General features: G+C 37.0%; 1 protein-coding gene across 1 annotated transcript; it reads left to right on the plus strand.

Moving 5' to 3' along the window:
• Positions 1-2,366: 2,366 nt before the first annotated feature.
• SMR3A (submaxillary gland androgen regulated protein 3A) lies at positions 2,367-7,917 on the plus strand. The gene is made up of 2 exons (XM_011968293.1): positions 2,367-2,420; positions 6,896-7,917. The coding sequence occupies exons 1-2, from the start codon at positions 2,367-2,369 to the stop codon at positions 7,325-7,327; spliced, it is 486 nt and encodes a 161-aa protein (XP_011823683.1). The 3' UTR covers positions 7,328-7,917.
• Positions 7,918-19,746: the final 11,829 nt, after the last annotated feature.

The raw sequence follows: 19,746 nt of genomic DNA on the forward strand, positions 1-19,746 counted from the left end.
GAAGAAATTGAGATACAATAAGGCAAAATATTTTGTCTCATATAACCCAATAAGGAAGTGTTGTTACTGTGCTTGGAAGTAGAATGAACTATTAAGTTCACTGATTCATCTCTCTAATGTACTGTAACACAATGTTAATTAAGTGTATGGTGATCGTTAAGATTAAGGAGCTAATATGGAATACTGGTTAAAAAAATCACTTAGACTTTGAAGTGGGCTGACTTAAGGTCAAGTTCCACTCAGCTAATTAGCATCTCTGTATAAAACTGAGATGATAATAGAACTCATTTTAACCTGCCACATGGAATAAACTAGAGGCTTAATAAATAATAGCTGTTACTATGATTATATAATAAAGTATTAAAGCGAGATTATAAGATCATCCAGCATGGGAAAAATTATTCTCAATGCCTAGATTTATCAAAAAGCCAAGGCTATAACTTTCCATTAGACATCCACTTCAAACTAAAAATTTCTGTATAATTTTCCCATAATCAAGTCTTTGCATGTCATCATATTTTCATTTAATTAAGATTCTCAAGTTAATAACAGCAAGGACCACATGATTTTTAAAACACAGTTGTTCTCAGTTAGTTCTTCACTGACAAAAGGGAACTTCCTATAGAAAATACAAAAGATTGCCTATTAAATAAAATAGAAAATACAAAATATGGCCCATTAAAATTGCTTGGCATAGAAAAAGCTGGTGCTTTTTCTTTAAAATAAAGAGGAAATGGTGCACCACAGGCCCCAGATTGTTTCCCTGAAGAGAGAGGACATTATTTGTTGTATCTGTTTCCCCAGGAAACAACAAATATTGAATGGATCAATGCTTTTCAGAAATGAGACCCAAAAATGCAGAATAAGACTGCCAATTTGGCAAGAACAACTTTCCTATCTTTGTTTGAAGAGCATCAACCCAGAAGTTATTTTATTTCCAAGTATCCTTTCTCTTACTGCCAACAGAAATCTTTTGCACTATATAAGAACTGAAGTTTCTTGTCTCTTTTCATCTTTATTTTCTGTCTTTCAACTGGCAAGAGTCATTTTGACCAGCAGGTTAATCAACTCTAAGACAGATCCTCACACAAAGGTATGTACCTGGAAATATTAACTGCAGAATTTTCCTCAGACTTTTCATGATCTTTTTATAGGACATTCATTACCACCAAAAACATAAGCACCTTCAACTTATGTAAAATTGTAAGTCATTAAACATATCAAATTTTGAAAAATTAGGTTATTCACATGTCAGAGTAAAGGATTCATGTTGGGCATTGGGGACAATTAGTCCATCCAAGTACACAATTGACTTTTCCCCTTGATGTTCCTTAAAGTTCTTAAAACTTCATAATGATAGATTATTCTCAGATGCACTTTAAAAGAGGGAATTGTTCTACAGTATATTTTTATTATTAGTTTTCTTTTGTTTTTCAAACTTCTCGTAAGAATGGATTATGGGAAAAGTAATCCTTAAGAGAATAGCCACACCCACATACAATTGATTATCCAGTGAAATTTTGTCCACATAATTCTTTCAAAACTTGCATTGCTCAGATAACACACTCAACCTATGTGCAGAGTTGACTGTCAGGAAGCCATTTGTACAATGGTGCATGGAGTTGCTTTCCCAGAATTCAAGCTACCATGTACTTGAAATATTTTGCAAATTTTGAGCCAACGGAGAATAAAATACCTGGATTCCTCCATGTTCTCTGACTTGGTCTTTGATCTACCATACATGGATTTTTGGAAGCACTTTGAGACCACACATCACAGACTAAATTAATTTAGTGGAATGTTGTTAAAACTAGGAGGTATATAATATGATTCTCTTTTTCTTACACTACGTGAAACAGAGTGATTTCTTCCTTTTCCTTATTTTTGAGATACCCCAAGGAATTAAATTGATAACACATGATTTAGTTAATATGTTAATATTGCAAACCCAAGTCTATAGAAATCTATAAAACAATATACTTGCTATTTAAATATACAAAAGTGTTCAAATGTAAATAATTGTACATTTCAAAGTAGTTACCTCTAAAGACAAAAACCTCATTTATAAAAGCTTCTATTCTTCAAATCATTTATGAATAACTCTTTGGCATTATCTCCAATATCAGCTTACAAGTCAAAAATAAAAACTAGTTCCACTGTTTTGAAGTCAAATTTTATAAGCCTACTAATGTTGCCCCACTGTAATAATGAATCCAACATAATGTTAGGCAAATTCCTAAAAATGCTACAGTAGTATATCTGTATTACATTATATCCATGTGTTGAGACATTTTAAATAGTAATTTGTAATAAAAAAAAATCATACTGATCACCTATTGTGCTTACTTTCAGAGGCAACCGAAAGGATGAAATCACTGACTCTAATCTTGGGCCTTTGGGCTCTTGCAGCGTGTTTCACAGTAAGTATCATTAATCACGATCACACATCTTTATACTTTTCTCCTTAACCATTACTTCAGATTTCTTTTTACATTAATAATGTTACCTTTTCTTATATATTAGTAACTATTAAGCATTGATGAAACACTGTTCTAGTGCTGAAATCTAAATTTAAAATCTAATTTAATTTAAATAGCCGCATATGTCTGATGGCTGCCATAATGGATAGCTCAAATCTACAATATCAGACTGCATTAAACAGATAAATATAAATGTATGTTTCCATACTCTAGCAATTACACAGTAGGTAAAACTCTGTAAAATGAGATAAAGTAGTTGTTCCTACCATGGAGTCACCTAACTCACTTATTACAAAGTATTAAAGTCCTCATCCAAGCCTTAATAAGAGTACCCCATAATGGGACCTGGGAAGATGCATTTAGGAGAATCTTTGCATGCTACATTTTGAGGAAATAATAAACATTTATAGTAACACCTACCATATATTAAAAACTAGGTTAAGGAAAACTATGCTCATTGCCCTTAACCTAGTGTTTCAGAATTTTTTAATGCATATTTTTAAAAGTAATAGAATGATACTCAATTTCAACAGAGGGGTCAATTAATTCCAGTGTTACAAAGAGGATATTAATTCCAGAGTAACTTCCCCCAAAGTATCATAAAAATCTATTATATCAAATGGGAAAATATAAAAGCTGATTTTTTAGAAGACTATGACTTCCACAAAGCAGGCAACATAAAATTGTATCATTCTGAAACATGAAACATAAAATAGTACCTCTTTCTTCTACTTTGAAAAGCTTGAATAAAAGCAGGACATTCTGAGATGACTGAAGTTTTCTGACTTTGGCCATGTTCCTGCATGCATTATGGCTAGACATAATTTTTGAAAAGCCAATAAAACGTATTGACATCCACTAAAGGTCATGTCTTAATGACTTCATCATAAATTTGATTTTCAATATTTTCATGTCCTCAGAATATGAGAAAAACATTTTATTCAGGCTTTTATTATACAAATAACTTTTTAATAAGATAAATTAGAAAAATAGAGAGCTTTCCAATAATATAAGCAGTTTAAATAGCAATGAGCCTTTTTTCAGCTGATATGACTAATGATGATTAATAATTACTGAAAATTGGAAATGTGAAGGGTAGCAGGTCCTTTGCATATATATATTTGTAGGCGGGGTAAGTCATCATATTCAGCCTGTCGACTTTTGAGTGTTTTCTCTGTTATAAGTAATTTTCCAAATGCATTACATACATTATCTCTTTTAATCCTCAAAGCAAGTCTCACTATTTTTAATCTCATTAAAATACAAATAAGTTTAGATTCAAAGTATGCAAAGTATGCTTGTCTTAGCTGGATTATTGCTAAACTGAATAATGTAGGAGATTAACATTCATTATAACCCTTTGGGAGGGGAGTGTTTCTTCCTAGTATAGTATTTTCATCATTTTCATCATTTTACTTTAGCCATTTGTGTAAAGGGAGCTAATCACTGTGATTGGGTTAAGAGATCAGGAAAAGAATCGATATTTACTATGAAGATTTTTCATTACATAATATTTAGATCAACCTCAGTATATCTTTAGGAAAAATTCCTTTCAGCTAATTTTTAATTGTCTCAACAATAAAAATGTGTGAAATATTTTCCATACTAAGGATTTGTTTTCTTGACAATAAAAAATCAAATCCTGAACTTCCACATACCCTGACTAGTCCTTGGATTGGCAGTCCTTGGGTCAAACACCCTCCATAATACCATGAACTATCACTAGCTAGAGAAGACGAACACGAACCTGGTCCCACAGAAGTGCCTTGGGATTTTTTGTTTGTTTGTTTCATTGGTGATATGAATAAAACTTTTACTGGCATGTTAAGGGCAGAAGCCAGGTTTAGAGCAAATGAGAAGTGAGAAGTGGGGTTGGCAAATTTAGAATACCCTTTCATAGAGCTTTGCTTTGCAGGAAAGACGTGAAAAGAAAGTCACAGCAACAAGGTACTGGTGGTTGAAACTGAATCTTTTATAAACGGAGAAATATCAATTGATATTTATTTCTCAAATGACGTCTTCAACCTCTGTGTACATGTTAGGTGAAAGGGGCAAGATTAGAATCAAGAGGTCAAATCAACGGGCCATTATAGAAATTCGGGTAAAAGTAAATGACAGATTAGAATGAAAGCAAGAAAGATGATAAGAAGTGGTTAGATTTAGAATTCAGGAAGTGGGATGAAGAGCTGATAGGATAGGGAGAAAAAAATTGAGTTGACCATAAATGATAGTGTTCTTCTGAAGAAAATGAGCTAGCTAAATGGCAGATATTACAGTTGCAGAAAGTAAAAGAGAAGACTGACAGAGCCAGGTCCCTTGGAAAACAAGTATAAAGAAAAAGAAACTATCTAGCTATCAATGACTCCATGGTTGTGTGACCAGTAAATCAGGGAAGTTCATTTCTAATTGCCTGAAATATCTTGGTGAAGCAGGAGAAAAGCCACTTTGGTGGGGGTAAGTGAGAGCTCAGGATGAGGTGGAGAATGTTGATAAAACTGGCATCAACTTGGAAAATTACAGGCCTCTGGGGAAGTGGGAAGAGATAATCTGAGATAAGACACTCAAAAAAGGATTTCAGGCAATACTGAAGGACGCTAACTCTGATGGTACAGTGCTGGTGACATCCTCTAACATTGTTAAGAACCTGGCATTAGGAATTCAGGACAGAGATGCTTTACTGTAATAGTAAAGTTTAGGATTAGCAAGGGTAACGGCCAAATAGGTGAAGGGACTGAGAACCACAAGAAGTGAATGTAGTTTTGTGTCCAAAAAAAGCATCTGCTCCAAGCAACCTGGACTTCTTGCCGTCAGTAGAGTGAAACTTCATTCTTACCCCAGAGCATTTGCATATTTTCCTTCTATTTGGCATGCTCCCTCCTTACTTTATATTCTTTAAGCCTCTTTTCAAATGACTCCTTCCCACAGAGACAATCCTTTATCGTTTTCCTATCCAGAACTGATCATTTTAAATCCCTAATGTATTTGTTCCTTGCACTACTTTTCAGTTATTTTTGAATTTTTTAATGGAGATGAGGTCTTGTTATGTTGTCCAGGTTGGTCTTGAACTGCTGGCCTAAAGCTATCCACCTACCTCAGCCTCCCAAAGTGCTGGGATTACAGGCATGAGCCACCACGCCCAGCCTCAGCTATTTTCATTTCTAAAAATTGTACTCTATGTAAACCAGACCTGAGATAAACACCACCCTAGGCACTTTACAAGTGATATTTCACAACAAATGTGACAACAACTGCAGGAGGTGAGTACTTTTATGAACATCATTTTCCTGATGAGAAAAAAAGACTCAAAAAGAATTCCACACTCACTCTATCTCCATGTGCCAGAAGGAGAGCTCAAACACTGACATGAAACCCCAGACACTCATTCCACTCATTTCACTTCCCTTCAGATCACATTTACCCCTCCTTGTATTGTAATTACTCAGCCTGTAGAGTCAGAGAATAGATGTTTGTACCCCTGGCAACTTGCCAGGTTGACATTCATGACATGAATGAACCAGCTCCTTCATAAGCTCATTGCACGAAATAGTTGCTCACATGTGTTTCACAATTAATTAATGTGCAAAGCCCGGAACAAGCCTGAACCCTTGAATTAGACATAAAAAGACATGTTTTTCTCATGCTGCAAAGGCATTTATTTCCATTTGGAATTTGGAGTGACAGACTTCACTATAGGCCAAGGATAAGATTTTTGTTCATTATCTATTTTTTTAAGTCAATACAATCCCAGCTTTCATTGAGAGCCCAGGTATTCAGAGGGCAAAAGAGAAACATTTTTCTTTGATATAGATGTTCAGACATCATAACTTAGATACATTTAACCTTTTCTATTGCTCAATAACAAATTACCACTAATTAGTAGCCTTTAAAAACTCATTATTATCTCAGTTTCTTTGGCCATAACTCTGAGCTTGGCTTAGGTGGCTTCTCTGCTCACAGTCTCACAAGGCTGAAAAGGTGTGTCCACTGCTGTATTTTTTTTTTTTTTTCTTCTGCAGCTCAGTGTCCTTTTTTAAAGCTTGTATGGTCATTGGTAGGATTCAGTCCCTTGGTTGTTGGACTGACGCCCCTACTTTTTTGCTGCCTATGAGCCCGGGGCCACTCTCAGCTCCTGTAGCCGGTCTACCATGTACTTCCACGTAGCCCTCCCCACAACATGGCATCTTGATTCAAAGCCCAGAGAAAAGCATTTGCTGCAGCTTCAAATCTCTCTGACTTCTTCAGACATTGCAGAACCTGTTTTAAAAGGGCTCATCTGATAAGGTCAGGCCAGTATGTGCCAGCAGAGAGTAGAATCTTGGGGCCATCTCAGAGTTCTGCCTATCATAGAAAGCATTCATTCTTATATTTAACTGCGAAATATCTGATTTAAAAGTATTTACTACTTTTTTCCACAGCCTGGTGAGAGTCAAAGAGGCCTCGGGGGACCATATCCACCTGAACCACTGTCTCCTTCTCCTCCTCCATCACCTTTTCCGTTTGGACCAGGATTTGTTCCACCACCCCATCCTCCACCCTATGGTCCATGGAGAATTCCACCACCCCCTCCTCTACTCTATGGTCCAGGGAGAATTCCACCACCTCCTTCTCTACCCTATGGTCCAGGGAGATTTCCACCATCTCCTCCTCTACCCTATGGTCCAGGGAGATTTCCACCACGCCTTTCTCCACCCTATGGTCCAGGGAGAATTCAACCACTCTCTCTTCCTTCCCCTTATGGCCCAGGTTATCCACAGCCACCTTCCCAACCAAGACCCTATCCACCTGGACCTCCATTTTCCCCTGTAATTTCTCCAACTGATCCTGACCTCCCTAATCCTGCACCCTAAATACAGACAACTGCAACAGGTGCCACCACCACTGCAAAAGACACCACTACCCTCATAACCACTGCTTCTACTCTCCAAAAATAAGAATTTCAACACTACTTCCAAGAGACTTTTAGATAAAATGGCTTTCATTTTTGAATGAGAATAAACATTTCCAAAGCATTGTGTTTTGGGAGAAATATCTTAGAAATTGTGAAACAATCCCCATGAACCTTTATATCAGTAGGGAAAAATAAAGAATTGAGCAACAATATGAAGTATCCACTGTTACCAGAGCCACTAGTTTATCCCCCATTTATGTCACCTAAATGAATATTAGTGCTACCAGAGCCTGGCCATGTCCCATGAGGCCAAAAAAGTAAATTAAGGAAAAATGCAATAAGACACTTGGACTTGAAGCTTAGAGTTACGAAGTTAGAAGAGTAGGCAACAGGATGCTCTCTTCAGTATGGCAACCCGTCATACAATTACAAAGCCCAAAATAAGATGTTAATAGATACTAAAATGAAAGAATCTTAGCCGTCACCATAGCTCGCCCTATAAAAATTCCTGAGTACCATCTGATCACTGCTTATAAATAGTTGCAGAGAAGAAACGCCATTCTAGCAAATCTAAATATCTGAGATGTGAATCACAAGTCTTGGAATTTGATATGAAAAAATTATTTTCTAAGCTAAGATAGAGATAGGAGATGGTTTCAGATAGCAATAAGAAGAAGCTAATCACTGAGATTTCCAAGTTTCTACTGCATCTATTTGTTGATATTTGAATCAGAAGTATTATGATATGACTATTTAGGAAATGGCCTCATAACGTCATGAGAGTTTTATCTTTCCATGTTTGACTTTTTCCTTCAGGACACTTAACTTCCCACAGTGCCGTCAAACACTTATAAATTAAAACTTCTCAAGACACCTAAAGTAAGCCCACAATTTTCATTTGTGTTTAATGCTTTCCTTTTTTTTTTTTTTTTCTTTCCATGGAAAGGGTCTCACTCCCATCACCTAGGCTGAAGTACAGTGATGCAATCACAACTCACTGTAGCCATGACTGCCTGAGCTCAGGAAATTCCACCTTAGCTTCCTAACTCGGATTACAGATGCACGCCACCACTCCTGGTTAATTCTTTTGTAATTTTAGCAGAGATGGGGTTTTGCTACATTGCCCAGGCTTCTCTTTCACTTTTGAGAACCTACCAGGATACAGGGACTGTTTTAGTAGCACAATAACAGCAATATTGAAGGTAGTCAAAGTAACTGTCTTCATGGAGCTTATATCTAGTGAGATATTTTTTTAAAAGTAAACACATGTCAATAAAATGTAAGACGTGAGAGTGTTTTGAAAAGTAATGAACAATGCATAGGAAGATACTAAGTAGTGGTGACTGTTTTACATAAGATAATAATGGAGAAACTCTCTGATGAAGTGATATTTGAGGAATGACTTGAAGAATATTAAAAAGCAAGGTACTAAATGATCTAGAGAAAAAGTGTTCAAGGCAACCATGTAAAGATCTAAAGCAGCAATAAATTTTGTGTATAAGAAGAGTCAACAAAAGTTAATGTGGTTCACACTCAAAAAAGAGGAGAGTGGAAGGAGATGATATGAAGAAGGCAGAGAAAAAACACATCATAAAGGGATTTGGATTTTGAACTTTATTCTACATGTTATGGGAAGTCATTATAGCTTTAAAGGAAGAAATAACATTATGTGATTAACATATTCAAAACTTCATCACTCTGGCTGCTCTATGGATAAAAAACTGTTAGAAGAGCAAGATTGCTTAATACCTAGGTGATAATGTTGATAGATGCAGCAAACAACATGGCACACATTTACTTATGTAACAAATCTGCACATCCTTCACATGTATCCCGGAACTTCAGATAAAATAAAAAGAGCAAGAGTGGTGGCTATTTCAGGAGTCCTGATGAGAGAAGAGGTGGCTTAGACTAGGGAAAGATCAACAGAGATGAAGCAAAGTAGTCAGTCGCAGTATACAGCTGAAAAAATATCCAGAAATCTTTGATGAAATACAGAATCTTGGGTTTTAGGAAAAATACATAATCTAGAAATAACTCTGATAATTTTGGCCTAAACAACTGTGTCAATAATGGTGTCATTTAGTAAGTTAAAAAATGGGAAAAGATCAGGGTATAAAGATTTAGAATATCATAAATTCTGCATTGGCCATGTTAAGGTTGAGTTATCCATTTAACTTCTGTATTATTGTATTGCTGTCATACCATGTTATCACCAACTTAGAAGCACAAAATAACAAATTATCTCACTAATGTATAGAAAGAAGTTTTTCTAATAGTATAGCTCAAAGAGTTCCTCTGCTTAGAGTCTGGCAAGGCTACAATCAAGGTTTTAATAGGGCTGCATGCCTTTTTGCAGACTCTAGGGAAAAATCTGTTTTGAGGCTCATTTATCTCTCCTATGTATGTCTTCTTCCTGACCCTTGTTTGGTCACATCTCTCTGAATCTAGCCAGAAAAAAAAAATCATCTGTTTTTAATATAAATTTCCTTTCCTTGATTATTCAATAAAAGACAGACTAGAGTAGATATGAAGTTTAATGCTTTGTTGTAAAAATTGGGAGCAATTCAATTGCTGGTAATGACAATGTCTAAGGTATTACTATGAAAAAGGCTGGGATAAAATAAAACAATGCTGGCTTTTCAAATCCAAATGTTGGGAGTAAGCAAGTCAAGGAATTAGGAGGCCATGGGTTGGATGAATCATTTACAGGGATGTTGAAGTCACCAAATGTGATGAATAAAGGGAGAAGACAGTGACCAAAGTGGTAAAGTCTTAAAAACATCAAGTAGTGACCGGGCAGGAAGAAATGACTTCAATACAGAAGAGTAATGGGGAGGCATAGCTTTTTTGAAGGTTCTTCAAAGTTGGAATGATGGAAAAGAGATGAGGTTTAGAAATAGCAATGAAGGCAAGGTCATCTACCTGACCTTGGTGTTGCTACGTCCATATTATTTGTAACTGGAAGTGATGGGTGACATCATAGTAGACTATAACTCTCAAAAGGCTCTCGTTATGACATAAATATTACAAAGCAGTGCTATCAGTAAATGAAATAAGGAGTACCTAAACAGAAACAAGTTGCTATGAATTACTCAGCAAGGTCCTGTGCACTTAGCTGATATGTGGTAATGGGGTGAGAAGAATGGGTATGTGTGATTCTTCTTAATATTGCTATTTCACCCTGATTCAAGGTGTAATTGTATTTTTATTTGCAACATATCTGAGCCTCTAATTTGCATATTTATAAATATAAGTGACCTATACTTTTGCTCCCAAGCCCTGTGGAACAGAGTATGGAGAAAACCCAACCACACCTCCACCAAGTACTCTAGTGTACACATTGTGTACTTGAGATACAGACAAGGTTTGAGTTTTGCAATATATTACTGGAAGCACACAGAAAAGAAACTGAGAATATAGAGGCTCCTGCTGATGAATTTTCATGAGTTTGAGAGAACAGAGTTGATGTTTGTAGATGGGAGAAGAGATAATACAGCCCTCTGAGGATGACAGTCTTAATATAGGTGGATGATCTTAGAGACATGAAATCTTAGAGAAAGAAGATGAAGAAGTGTAAGACACAAGATTAGTCCTGATGGCCTCTTAGAGAAAAGTGAGTAATACATTTTAATTACATCTTCTTTCTTGGGATCATTCCCTCAGGATGAGAGGGTCTTAACAAAAGAACCCAGAGCTCAAAAAGCCTCTATTTCAATGTTTCCTTAATTTGTTTAACATTATTTACTGACCTCCATGTGCCATGAACCACAATAGTTACCCGAAATAAATAAGTAATCAAAATTAAAATCTTTGCCATCCTAGAACTTAAAGAAATCAAGGGGAAGAAGGTTGTGTTTTTTCCGTCAACCCTGTGAAAAACCTGTATCTATTCAAGTTCACCTTGATATTATTTGACTGGCAAAAGCTGAAATTACCTATATTTTTGCTTTAACAGTTTTGGTGACTGCAGAGGAAGAAATATGTGATTATCATTCCATCTTTAGACAAACCCACTTCTCAAAGGTGTCCTGAAATTCTTGAAAAATGTACATAATTAAAACTATAATATCACCAAAAAGAGGATACAAGGAACACCAATCTATAACCAGCTGGAAAAAAAAATTATTTTTTAAATAATGCATAATTCTAAGTGTCTACCTTTCCCTTGGAATGCATCACAAGTTTCACATAGGTCATGTGTAAATATCACAACAATGAGAGCTGAATCCCTTTAAAATAAGGCAAGTGCATGCCTGCAGCACTTTCAACTTCTGACTAACATGAGAGATCAGGAAACAAGGAGTAGTTATAAAAGGTCAATAGATAGCAGGTTTATTGGAAGAGGTGAATTACTAAAGTAAGCAAAAAAAAAATACAAATAGGGTAGCAGAGGGTTTAATGTTTGAAACTGAGAGTTTGGAGACCATGCAGAACCATTATCTGGAATTTGTTTCTCTCCCAAATGTTCTCTCTAGGTACTATACTTATGTTTGGATCTTTATTTTTTTATTTAAATATGCACATACATACACATCTATAACCACCACCTCACCTCATTACTTGCAGCCATTTTAACCATGAAAGGTAGTATTTCTCCCATCTTGTTGTAGGCACATATACTGCCCCAAATTTTCCCCTTACAAGAAAGCTCCATCAAAAGTCACCTCATCTTACAGTGTTGGGCAAACACAGTTCCTGCACCAACATCTTTCTGCTGCTTTTCCGAGTCCCTTTGTAAAACTGCAAAACAATTTTTTCAAGTCCATTTTAATCCCTCATTCCCTGTGTATGCACTATCAACTAAATATCAGAACTTTACGGTCAATTTTGCATATAAAGTTAAATACACAAAATCACTACCCTCAAATTGTTCATTACTTCTTTCTGGTCTGGCAGCCTGTCTAGACACACTACATATTTCTGCCATTTACTGCAGTATCCTCTTTTATCCATTCCGTCTCCTCTACACCATGAGCAATCCAAGAGCAAAAGTATAGATCACTTGTTTTTATATATATGCAAATTAGAGACTCAGATATTTTGCAAATAAAAATGAAATTACACCTTGAACCAGGATGAAATTACAATGTAAAGAAGACATCTTGCATACCCATTCCTCTCACCCCACCACCACATGTCAACTAAGTACACAGGACCTTGCTGAGTAATTCATAAGGATAAAAAACGATCTCGCCTACCTTCCTATTTGGTGCTTCTTATTTCATTTACTGATAGCACTGCTTTGTAATGTTTATGTCATAATGGCAGCCTTCTGAGGGCTATGTTCTACCCTGATGTCATCCATCACTGCCAATTACAAATACTATGGATAAAGCATTACCAAGAAGGATGTTGCTTCAGAATGTCTCCTACGGCCCCAAGAATCCCAAGTTGCGGGTAAAGCATCATATCGTTAAATATTGGGCCTAAGGAACCTACAAATATCTAGAAAATTCTGCATGAATATAGATCAAGTGAACCCTTAAGGAAATATTTATTCTAAAGGGTCACTCTGAAGAAATATCAAATCTATTTGAGAATTCCTGCCGGGCGCGGTGGCTCACGCCTGTAATCCCAGCACTTTGCGAGGCCGAGGCAGGCGGATCACAAGGTCAGGAAAACGAGACCACGGTGAAACCCCGTCTCTACTAAAAATACAAAAAATTAGCCGGGCGCGGTTGTGGGCGCCTGTAGTCCCAGCTACTCGGGAGGCTGAGCCAGGAGAATGGCGTCAACCCGGAAGGCGGAGCTTGCAGTGAGCCGAGATCGCGCCACTGCACTCCAGCCTGGGCGACAGAGCGAGACTCCGTCTCAAAAAAAAAAAAAAAAGAGAGAATTCCTAAACTGAGAAAAGTAGGTTAACTATATAGAAATGTCAATTGTAGCAAAAACTCTATAATTTCAAAGGGGTATCTAGTTCCCTATTCTTTCTGAACATACAGCCAGACTACATTTCTCAGCCTTCCTTGCAATTAGGCATCGCCATGTGCTGAATTTCAGCCAATGAAAGGAGAGAAGAATGTTATAGGAATTACTTCTGAAACTGTGCCCCAAAGAGTTAAAGAAACCTGTAACTAACAGAAATTCTTGAGTTTGCTGGATAGTAGATGAGAAAAGAAACAAGTTGCTGAAACACTGAAGCTCCCTCTGCTTACGAGTTAAAAGAACTGGCAGAAATCGACTGGAACCAATATGGGCAAAGGGAGTTCCCACAGAATGAACTTGCTGAGGTCACAACCTGAGTTTCCACTGCATGTTGCATAGTAACTCCCCACAAATTTGCACATGGGACTCATGAGGAGGCATGAAGAGATAACTGTATATGCCCAGTGACTTTCCAGACCTCCCCTTTTCTTCCACAAATCACTGCTAATCCCAAAATCCACCCACTAAACCTTTTCTTTTTTTTATGTTTTAAAAATTTGTCCATAAGTTATTGGGGTATAGGTGGTGTTTGATTACATGAATAAGTTCTTTAGCGGTGATTTGTGAGATTTGGTGCACCCATCACCCAAGCAGTATACACTGAACCCTATTTGCAGTCTTTTATCCCTCGTCCCCCTCCCATCCTTCCCCTCAAGTACCCAAACTCCATTGTGTCATTCTTATGCCTTTGCATCCTCATAGCTTAGTTCCCACATATTAGTGAGAACACATGATGTTTGGTTTTCCATTCCTGAGTTACTTCACTTAGAATAATAGTCTCCAATCTCATCCAGGTCACTGCAAATGCCGCGAATTCATTCCTTTGTATATCTGAGTAGTATTCCATCGTATAATTATACGACAGTTTCTTCATCTACTCATTGATTGATGGGCATTTGGGTTGGTTCCATGATTTTGCAATTGCAAATTGTGCTGCTATAAACATGAATGTGCAAGTATCTTTTTCATGTAATTACTTCTTTTCCTCTTGGGAGATACCCAGTAGTGGGATTGCTGGATCAAACAGTAGTTCTATTTTTAGTTCTTTAAGGAATCTCCACACTGTTTTCCATAGCAGCTGTACTGGTTTACATTCCCACCAACAGTATAGAAGTGTTGCCTGTTCACCACATCCACGCCAACATCTACTGTTTTTTTTTTGTTTTGTTTTTTGATTATGGCCATTCTTGGAGGAGTAAGGTGTTATCACATTACGGTTTTGATTTGCATTTCCCTGGTCATTAGTGATGTTGAGCATTTTTTCATATGTTTGCTGGCCATTTGAATACTTGGCCAGCAAATATTGGCCAGACAATAGAATTGTCTATTCATGTCCTTAGCCCACTTTTTAATGGAATTGGTTTTTTCTTACTGATTTGAGTTTCTTGTAGTTTCTGGATATTAGTCCTTTGCCAGATGTACGGATTGTGAAGATTTTCTCCCACTCTGTGGATTGTCTGTTTGCTCTGCTGACTGTCCTTTTGCTATGCAAAAGTTCTTTAGTTTAATTAAGTCTAAACTATTTATCTTTGTTTTTATTGCATTTGCTTTTGGGTTCTTGGTCATGAAATCCTTGCCTAAGCCAATGTCTAGAAGAGTTTTTCCAATGTAATCTTCTAGAATTTTTATAGTTTCAGGTTTTAGATTTAAGTCCTTAATCCATCTTTAGTTGATTTTTGTATAAGGTGAGAGATGAAGATCCAGTTTCATTCTCCTACATGTGGCTAGCATTATTTGTTGAAAAGGGTGTCCTTTCCCCACTTTATGTTTTTGTTTGTTTTGTTGAAGTTCAGTTGGCTGTAAGTATTTGGGTTTATTTCTGGGTTCTCTATTCTGTTCCGTTGGTATATGTGCCAATTTGTATACCAGTACCATGCTGTTTTGGTGACTATTACCTTATAGTATAGTTTAAAATCATGTAGTGTGATGCCTCCAGATTTGTTCTTTTTGGTTAGTCTTACTTTGGCTATGCAGGCTCTTTTTTGGTTTCATGTGAATTTTAGAATTATTTTTTCTAATTCTGTGAAGAATGATGGTGGTATTTTGATGCAGATTGCGCTGAATTTGTAGATTGCTTTTTTTGCAGTATGGTCATTTTACAATAGTAATTCTACCCATCCCTGAGCATGGGATGAGTTTCCATTTGTTTGTGTCTATGGTTTCTTTCAGCAGTGTTTTTTAGTTTTCCTTATAGAGGTCTTTTTCCTCCTTGGTTAGATATATTTGTAAGCACTTTTTTTGGCAGCTATTGTAAAAAAGGCTGAATTCCTGATGTGATTCTCTGCTCGGTTACCCTTGGTATATGGAAGAGCTACTGATTTGTGTGCATTAATCTTGTATCCAGAAACTTTGCTGAATTCTTTTATCAGTTCTAGGAGCTTTCTGTAGAAATCCTTAGGGTTTTTAAGGTAAACGATCATATCATCAGCAAACAGTGATAGCTTGACTTCCTCTTTACCAATTTGGATGCCCTTTATTTCTTTCTCTTATCTGATTGTTCTGGCTAGGGCTCGCAATACTGTGTTGAAGAGGAGTGGTGAGAGTGGGCATCCTTGTTTTGTTCCAGTTCTCAGAGGAAATGCTTTCAACTTTTCGCTATTCATTATTATGTTGGCTGTGGGTTTGTCACAGATGGCTTTTATTACATTGAGGTATGTCCTGGGTATGCCAATTTTGCTGAGAGTTTTAATCATAAAGGGATGCTAGATTTTGTTGAATGCTTTTTCTTCATCTATTGAGATGATCATGTGATTTTCGTTTTTAATTCTGATTATGTGGTACCTCCCATTTATTGACTTGAATATGTTATACCATCCCTGCACCCCTGGTATGAAACCCACTTATCATTGTGGATTATCTTTTTGATATGTTGTTGAATTTGGTTAGATTTTGTTAAGGATTTTAGCATCGATGTTCATCAAGGACATCGGTTTGTAGTTTTCTTTTTTGGTTGTATCCTTTCCTGGTTTCGGTATTAGGGTGATGCTGGCTTCATAGAATGAAATAGGGAGGGATCCTTCTTTCTCTATCTTGTGGATTAGTGTCAAAACAATTGATACCAATTTTTCTTTGAATATCTGGTAGAATTCTGCTCTGAATCCATCCAGTCCTGGATTGTTTTTGTTGGTAATTTGTTAATTACTGTTTCAGTCTCACTGCTTGTTGTTTTTCTGTTCAGGGCATCTAATTCTTCCTGATTTAAGCCAGGAAGGTAGTGTTTTTCCAGGAATTTATTCATCTCTTCTAGGGTTTTCTAGCTTATGTTCATAAAGGTGTTCATGGTACCCTTGGATGATCTTTTGTATTTCAGTAGTGCCAGTTGTAATATCTCCTGTTTCATTTCTTAATTAGGTTATTTGGATTTTCTCTCTTCTTGTCTTTGTTAATCTTGCTAATGGTCTAATAATTTTATTTATCTTTTCAAAGAACCAGCTTTTCGTTTCCCTTATCTTTTGTATTGGGTTTTGTTTGTTTCTTTGTTTTAATTTCATTCAGTCCTGCTGTGATCTTGGTTATTTCCTTTCTTCTGCTGGGTTTGTGTTTGGTTTTTTCTTGTTTCTGTAATTCCTTGAGGTGTGACCTTAGAATGTCAGTTTGTGCTCTTTCAGTCTTTCTGATGATATAGGCGCTTAGGGCTATGAACTTTCCTCTTAGCACCACCTTTGCTGTGTCTCAGAGGTTTTGATAGATTGTGTCATTAGTGTCATTCACTTTGAATAATTTTTTAATTTCTGTCTTGATTTTGTTTTTTGACCCAATGGGCATTCAGGAGCAGGTTATTTAATTTCCATGTATGTGCATGGTTTCAAAAGTTCCTTTGAAATTGATTTCCAGTTTTATTCCAATGTGGTCTGAGAGAGTGCTTGATATAATTTCAATTTTCTTAAATTTATTAAGGATCTTTTTATTGCCTGTCATATGGTCTATCTTGGAGAAAGCTCCATGGGTTGTTGAATAGAATGTGTCCTCTGTGGTTGTTGGATGAAATGTTCTGCATATATCTGTTAAGTTCATTTTTTCCAAGGTATAGTTTAAAGCCATTGTTTCTTTGTTGACTTTCTGTCTTGATGAACTGTCTATTGCTGTCAGTGGAGTATTGAAGTCCCCCACTATTATTGTGTTGCTGCCTATCTCATTTCTTAGGTCTATTAGTAATTGTTTTATAAATTTGGGAACTCCAGTGTTAGGTGCATATATATTTAAGACTGTGACATTTTCCTGTTGGACAAGGCCTTTTACAATAATATAGTGTCCCTCTTTGTCTCTTTTAACTGCTGTTGCTTTATGTTTAAGATTGTTATATTTTCCTGTTGGACAAGGCCTTTTACCATAATATAATGTCCCTCTTTATCTCTTTTAACTGCTGTTGGTTTAAAGTTTGTTTTGTCTGATATAAGAATAGCTACGCCTACTTGCTTTTGGTGTGTCCGTTTGCATGAAATGCCTTTTTCCACCCCTTTAAGTTTATGTGAGTCCTTACGTGTTAGGTGAGTCTCCTGAAGGCAGCAGATATTTGCTTGGTGAGTCTCCCGAAGGCAGCAGATATTTGCAGATTATCCATTCTGCAATTCCATATCTTTTAAGTGGAGCATTTAGGCCATTTCCATTAAATGTTAGTATTGAGATGTGAGGTACCATTGCATTCATCATGCTGTTTTTTGCCTGTGTACCTTGCTTTTTCTGTTTTTGCTTTTTAACTTGCATTTTTGTTTTATAGGTTCTGTGTGATTTATGCTTTAAAGAGGTTCTGTTTTGCTGTGTTTTCAGGATTTGTTTCAAGATTTAGAGCTCCTTTTAGGAGTTCTTATGGTAGCGGCTTGGTAGTGGCACAATCTTTCAGCATTTGTTCATCTGAAAAGGACTGTATCTTTCCTTCATATATGATGTTTAGTTTCACTGGATAATAAATTCTTGGCCAATAATAGTTTTGTTTGAGGAGGCTGAAGATAGGACCCCAATCCCTTCTAGCTTGTAGGGTTTCTGCTGAGAAATCTCCTGTTAATCTGATAGGTTTTCTTTTATTGGTTACCTGGTGCTTCTGCCTCACAGCTCTTAAGGTTCTTCTCTTCCTCTTAACTTTAGAAAATCTGATGACAATGTGCTTAGGCAATGATCTCTTTGAGATGTATTTCCCAGGTGTTCTTTGTACTTCTTGTATTTGAATGTCTAGGCCTCTAGCAAAGCCAGGGAAGTTTTCCTCGATTCTTCCCCAAAATATGCTTTCCAAACTTTTAGGTATCTCTTTTTCCTCAGGAACTCTGGTTATTCTTAGTTTTGATCATTTAACATAATCCCAGACTTCTTGGAGACTTTGTTCATATTTTCTTATTCTTTTTTCTTTGTCTTTGTTGGATTGGGTTAATTCAAAGACCCTGTCTTTGAACTCTGAATTTCTTTCTTCTACTTGTTCAATTCTATTGCTGAGACTTTCCAGACATTTGGCATTTCTATAAGTGTGTCCAATGTTTCCTAAATTTTTTATTGTTTTTTCTTTGTACTATCTATTTCCTTGAATATTTCTCCCTTCACTTCTTGTATCATTTTTGGATTTCCTTGCATGGGGCTTTGTCTTTCTCTGGTGCCTCCCTGATTAGCTTAGTAACTAACCTCCTGAATTCTTTTCCAGGCAAATCAGGGATTACTTCTTGGTTTGGATCCATTGCTGGTGAACTAGTGTGAGTTTTTTGGAGGTGTTGAAGAGCCTTTTTTTCTCATATTACCAGAGTTGGTCTTCTGGTTCCTTCTCATTTGGGTAGGCTCTGTCAGAGGGAAGGTCTAGGGCTGAAGGCTGTTGTTCAGATTCTTTTGCCCCATGGGTTTTTCCCTTGATGTAGGACTCTCCCCCTTTTCCTGTGGATGTGGCTTCCTGTGAGCCAAACTGCAGTGATTGTTGTCTCTCTTCTGGGTCTAGCCACCCAGCAAGTCTACTGGCTCTGGGCTGATACTGGAGGTTGTCTGAACAGAGTCCTATGATGTGAACAATCTATGGGTCTCTCAGCCATCAGTACCAGCACCTATTCTGGTGGAGGTGGCAGGGGGTGAAATGAACTCTATTATGGTTCTTAGCTTTGGTGGTTTAGTGCTCCATTTTTGTGCTGGTTGGGCTCCTATTGGGAGGTGGCAGTTTCCAGAGAGCATCAGCTGTAGTAGCATGGAGGGGAATCGGCAGTGGAGTGGGGCCCTAGAACTACCAAGATTATATGCCCTTTATCTTCCACTACCAAGGTGGGTAGAGAAGGACCATCACATGGGGGCAGAGCTAGGTATGTCTAAGCTCAGACTCTCCTTGGGCAGGTCTTGCTGCAGCTGCTGTGAGGGTTGGGGGTAAGATTCCCGGGTCAATGGAGTTGTGTACCTAGGAGGATTATGGCTGCCTCTGCTAAGTCACGCAGGTTGTTAGAGAAGTGGGGGAAAGCCCCAGTAGACACAGGCTTCACCCAGCTCCCAAAC

This window comes from Mandrillus leucophaeus, unplaced genomic scaffold (assembly GCF_000951045.1).
Source record: "Mandrillus leucophaeus isolate KB7577 unplaced genomic scaffold, Mleu.le_1.0 Scaffold837, whole genome shotgun sequence".
In the NCBI taxonomy this organism is placed as follows: domain Eukaryota; kingdom Metazoa; phylum Chordata; class Mammalia; order Primates; family Cercopithecidae; genus Mandrillus; species Mandrillus leucophaeus.

Coding starts and splice junctions, on each gene's coding strand:
- SMR3A (XM_011968293.1), top strand. CDS start 2,367: ATGAAATCACTGACTCTAATCTTGGGCCTTTGGGCTCTTGCAGCGTGT. Junction 2,421..6,895: donor CTCTTGCAGCGTGTTTCACA/GTAAGTATCATT, acceptor TTTTTTCCACAG/CCTGGTGAGAGTCAAAGAGG.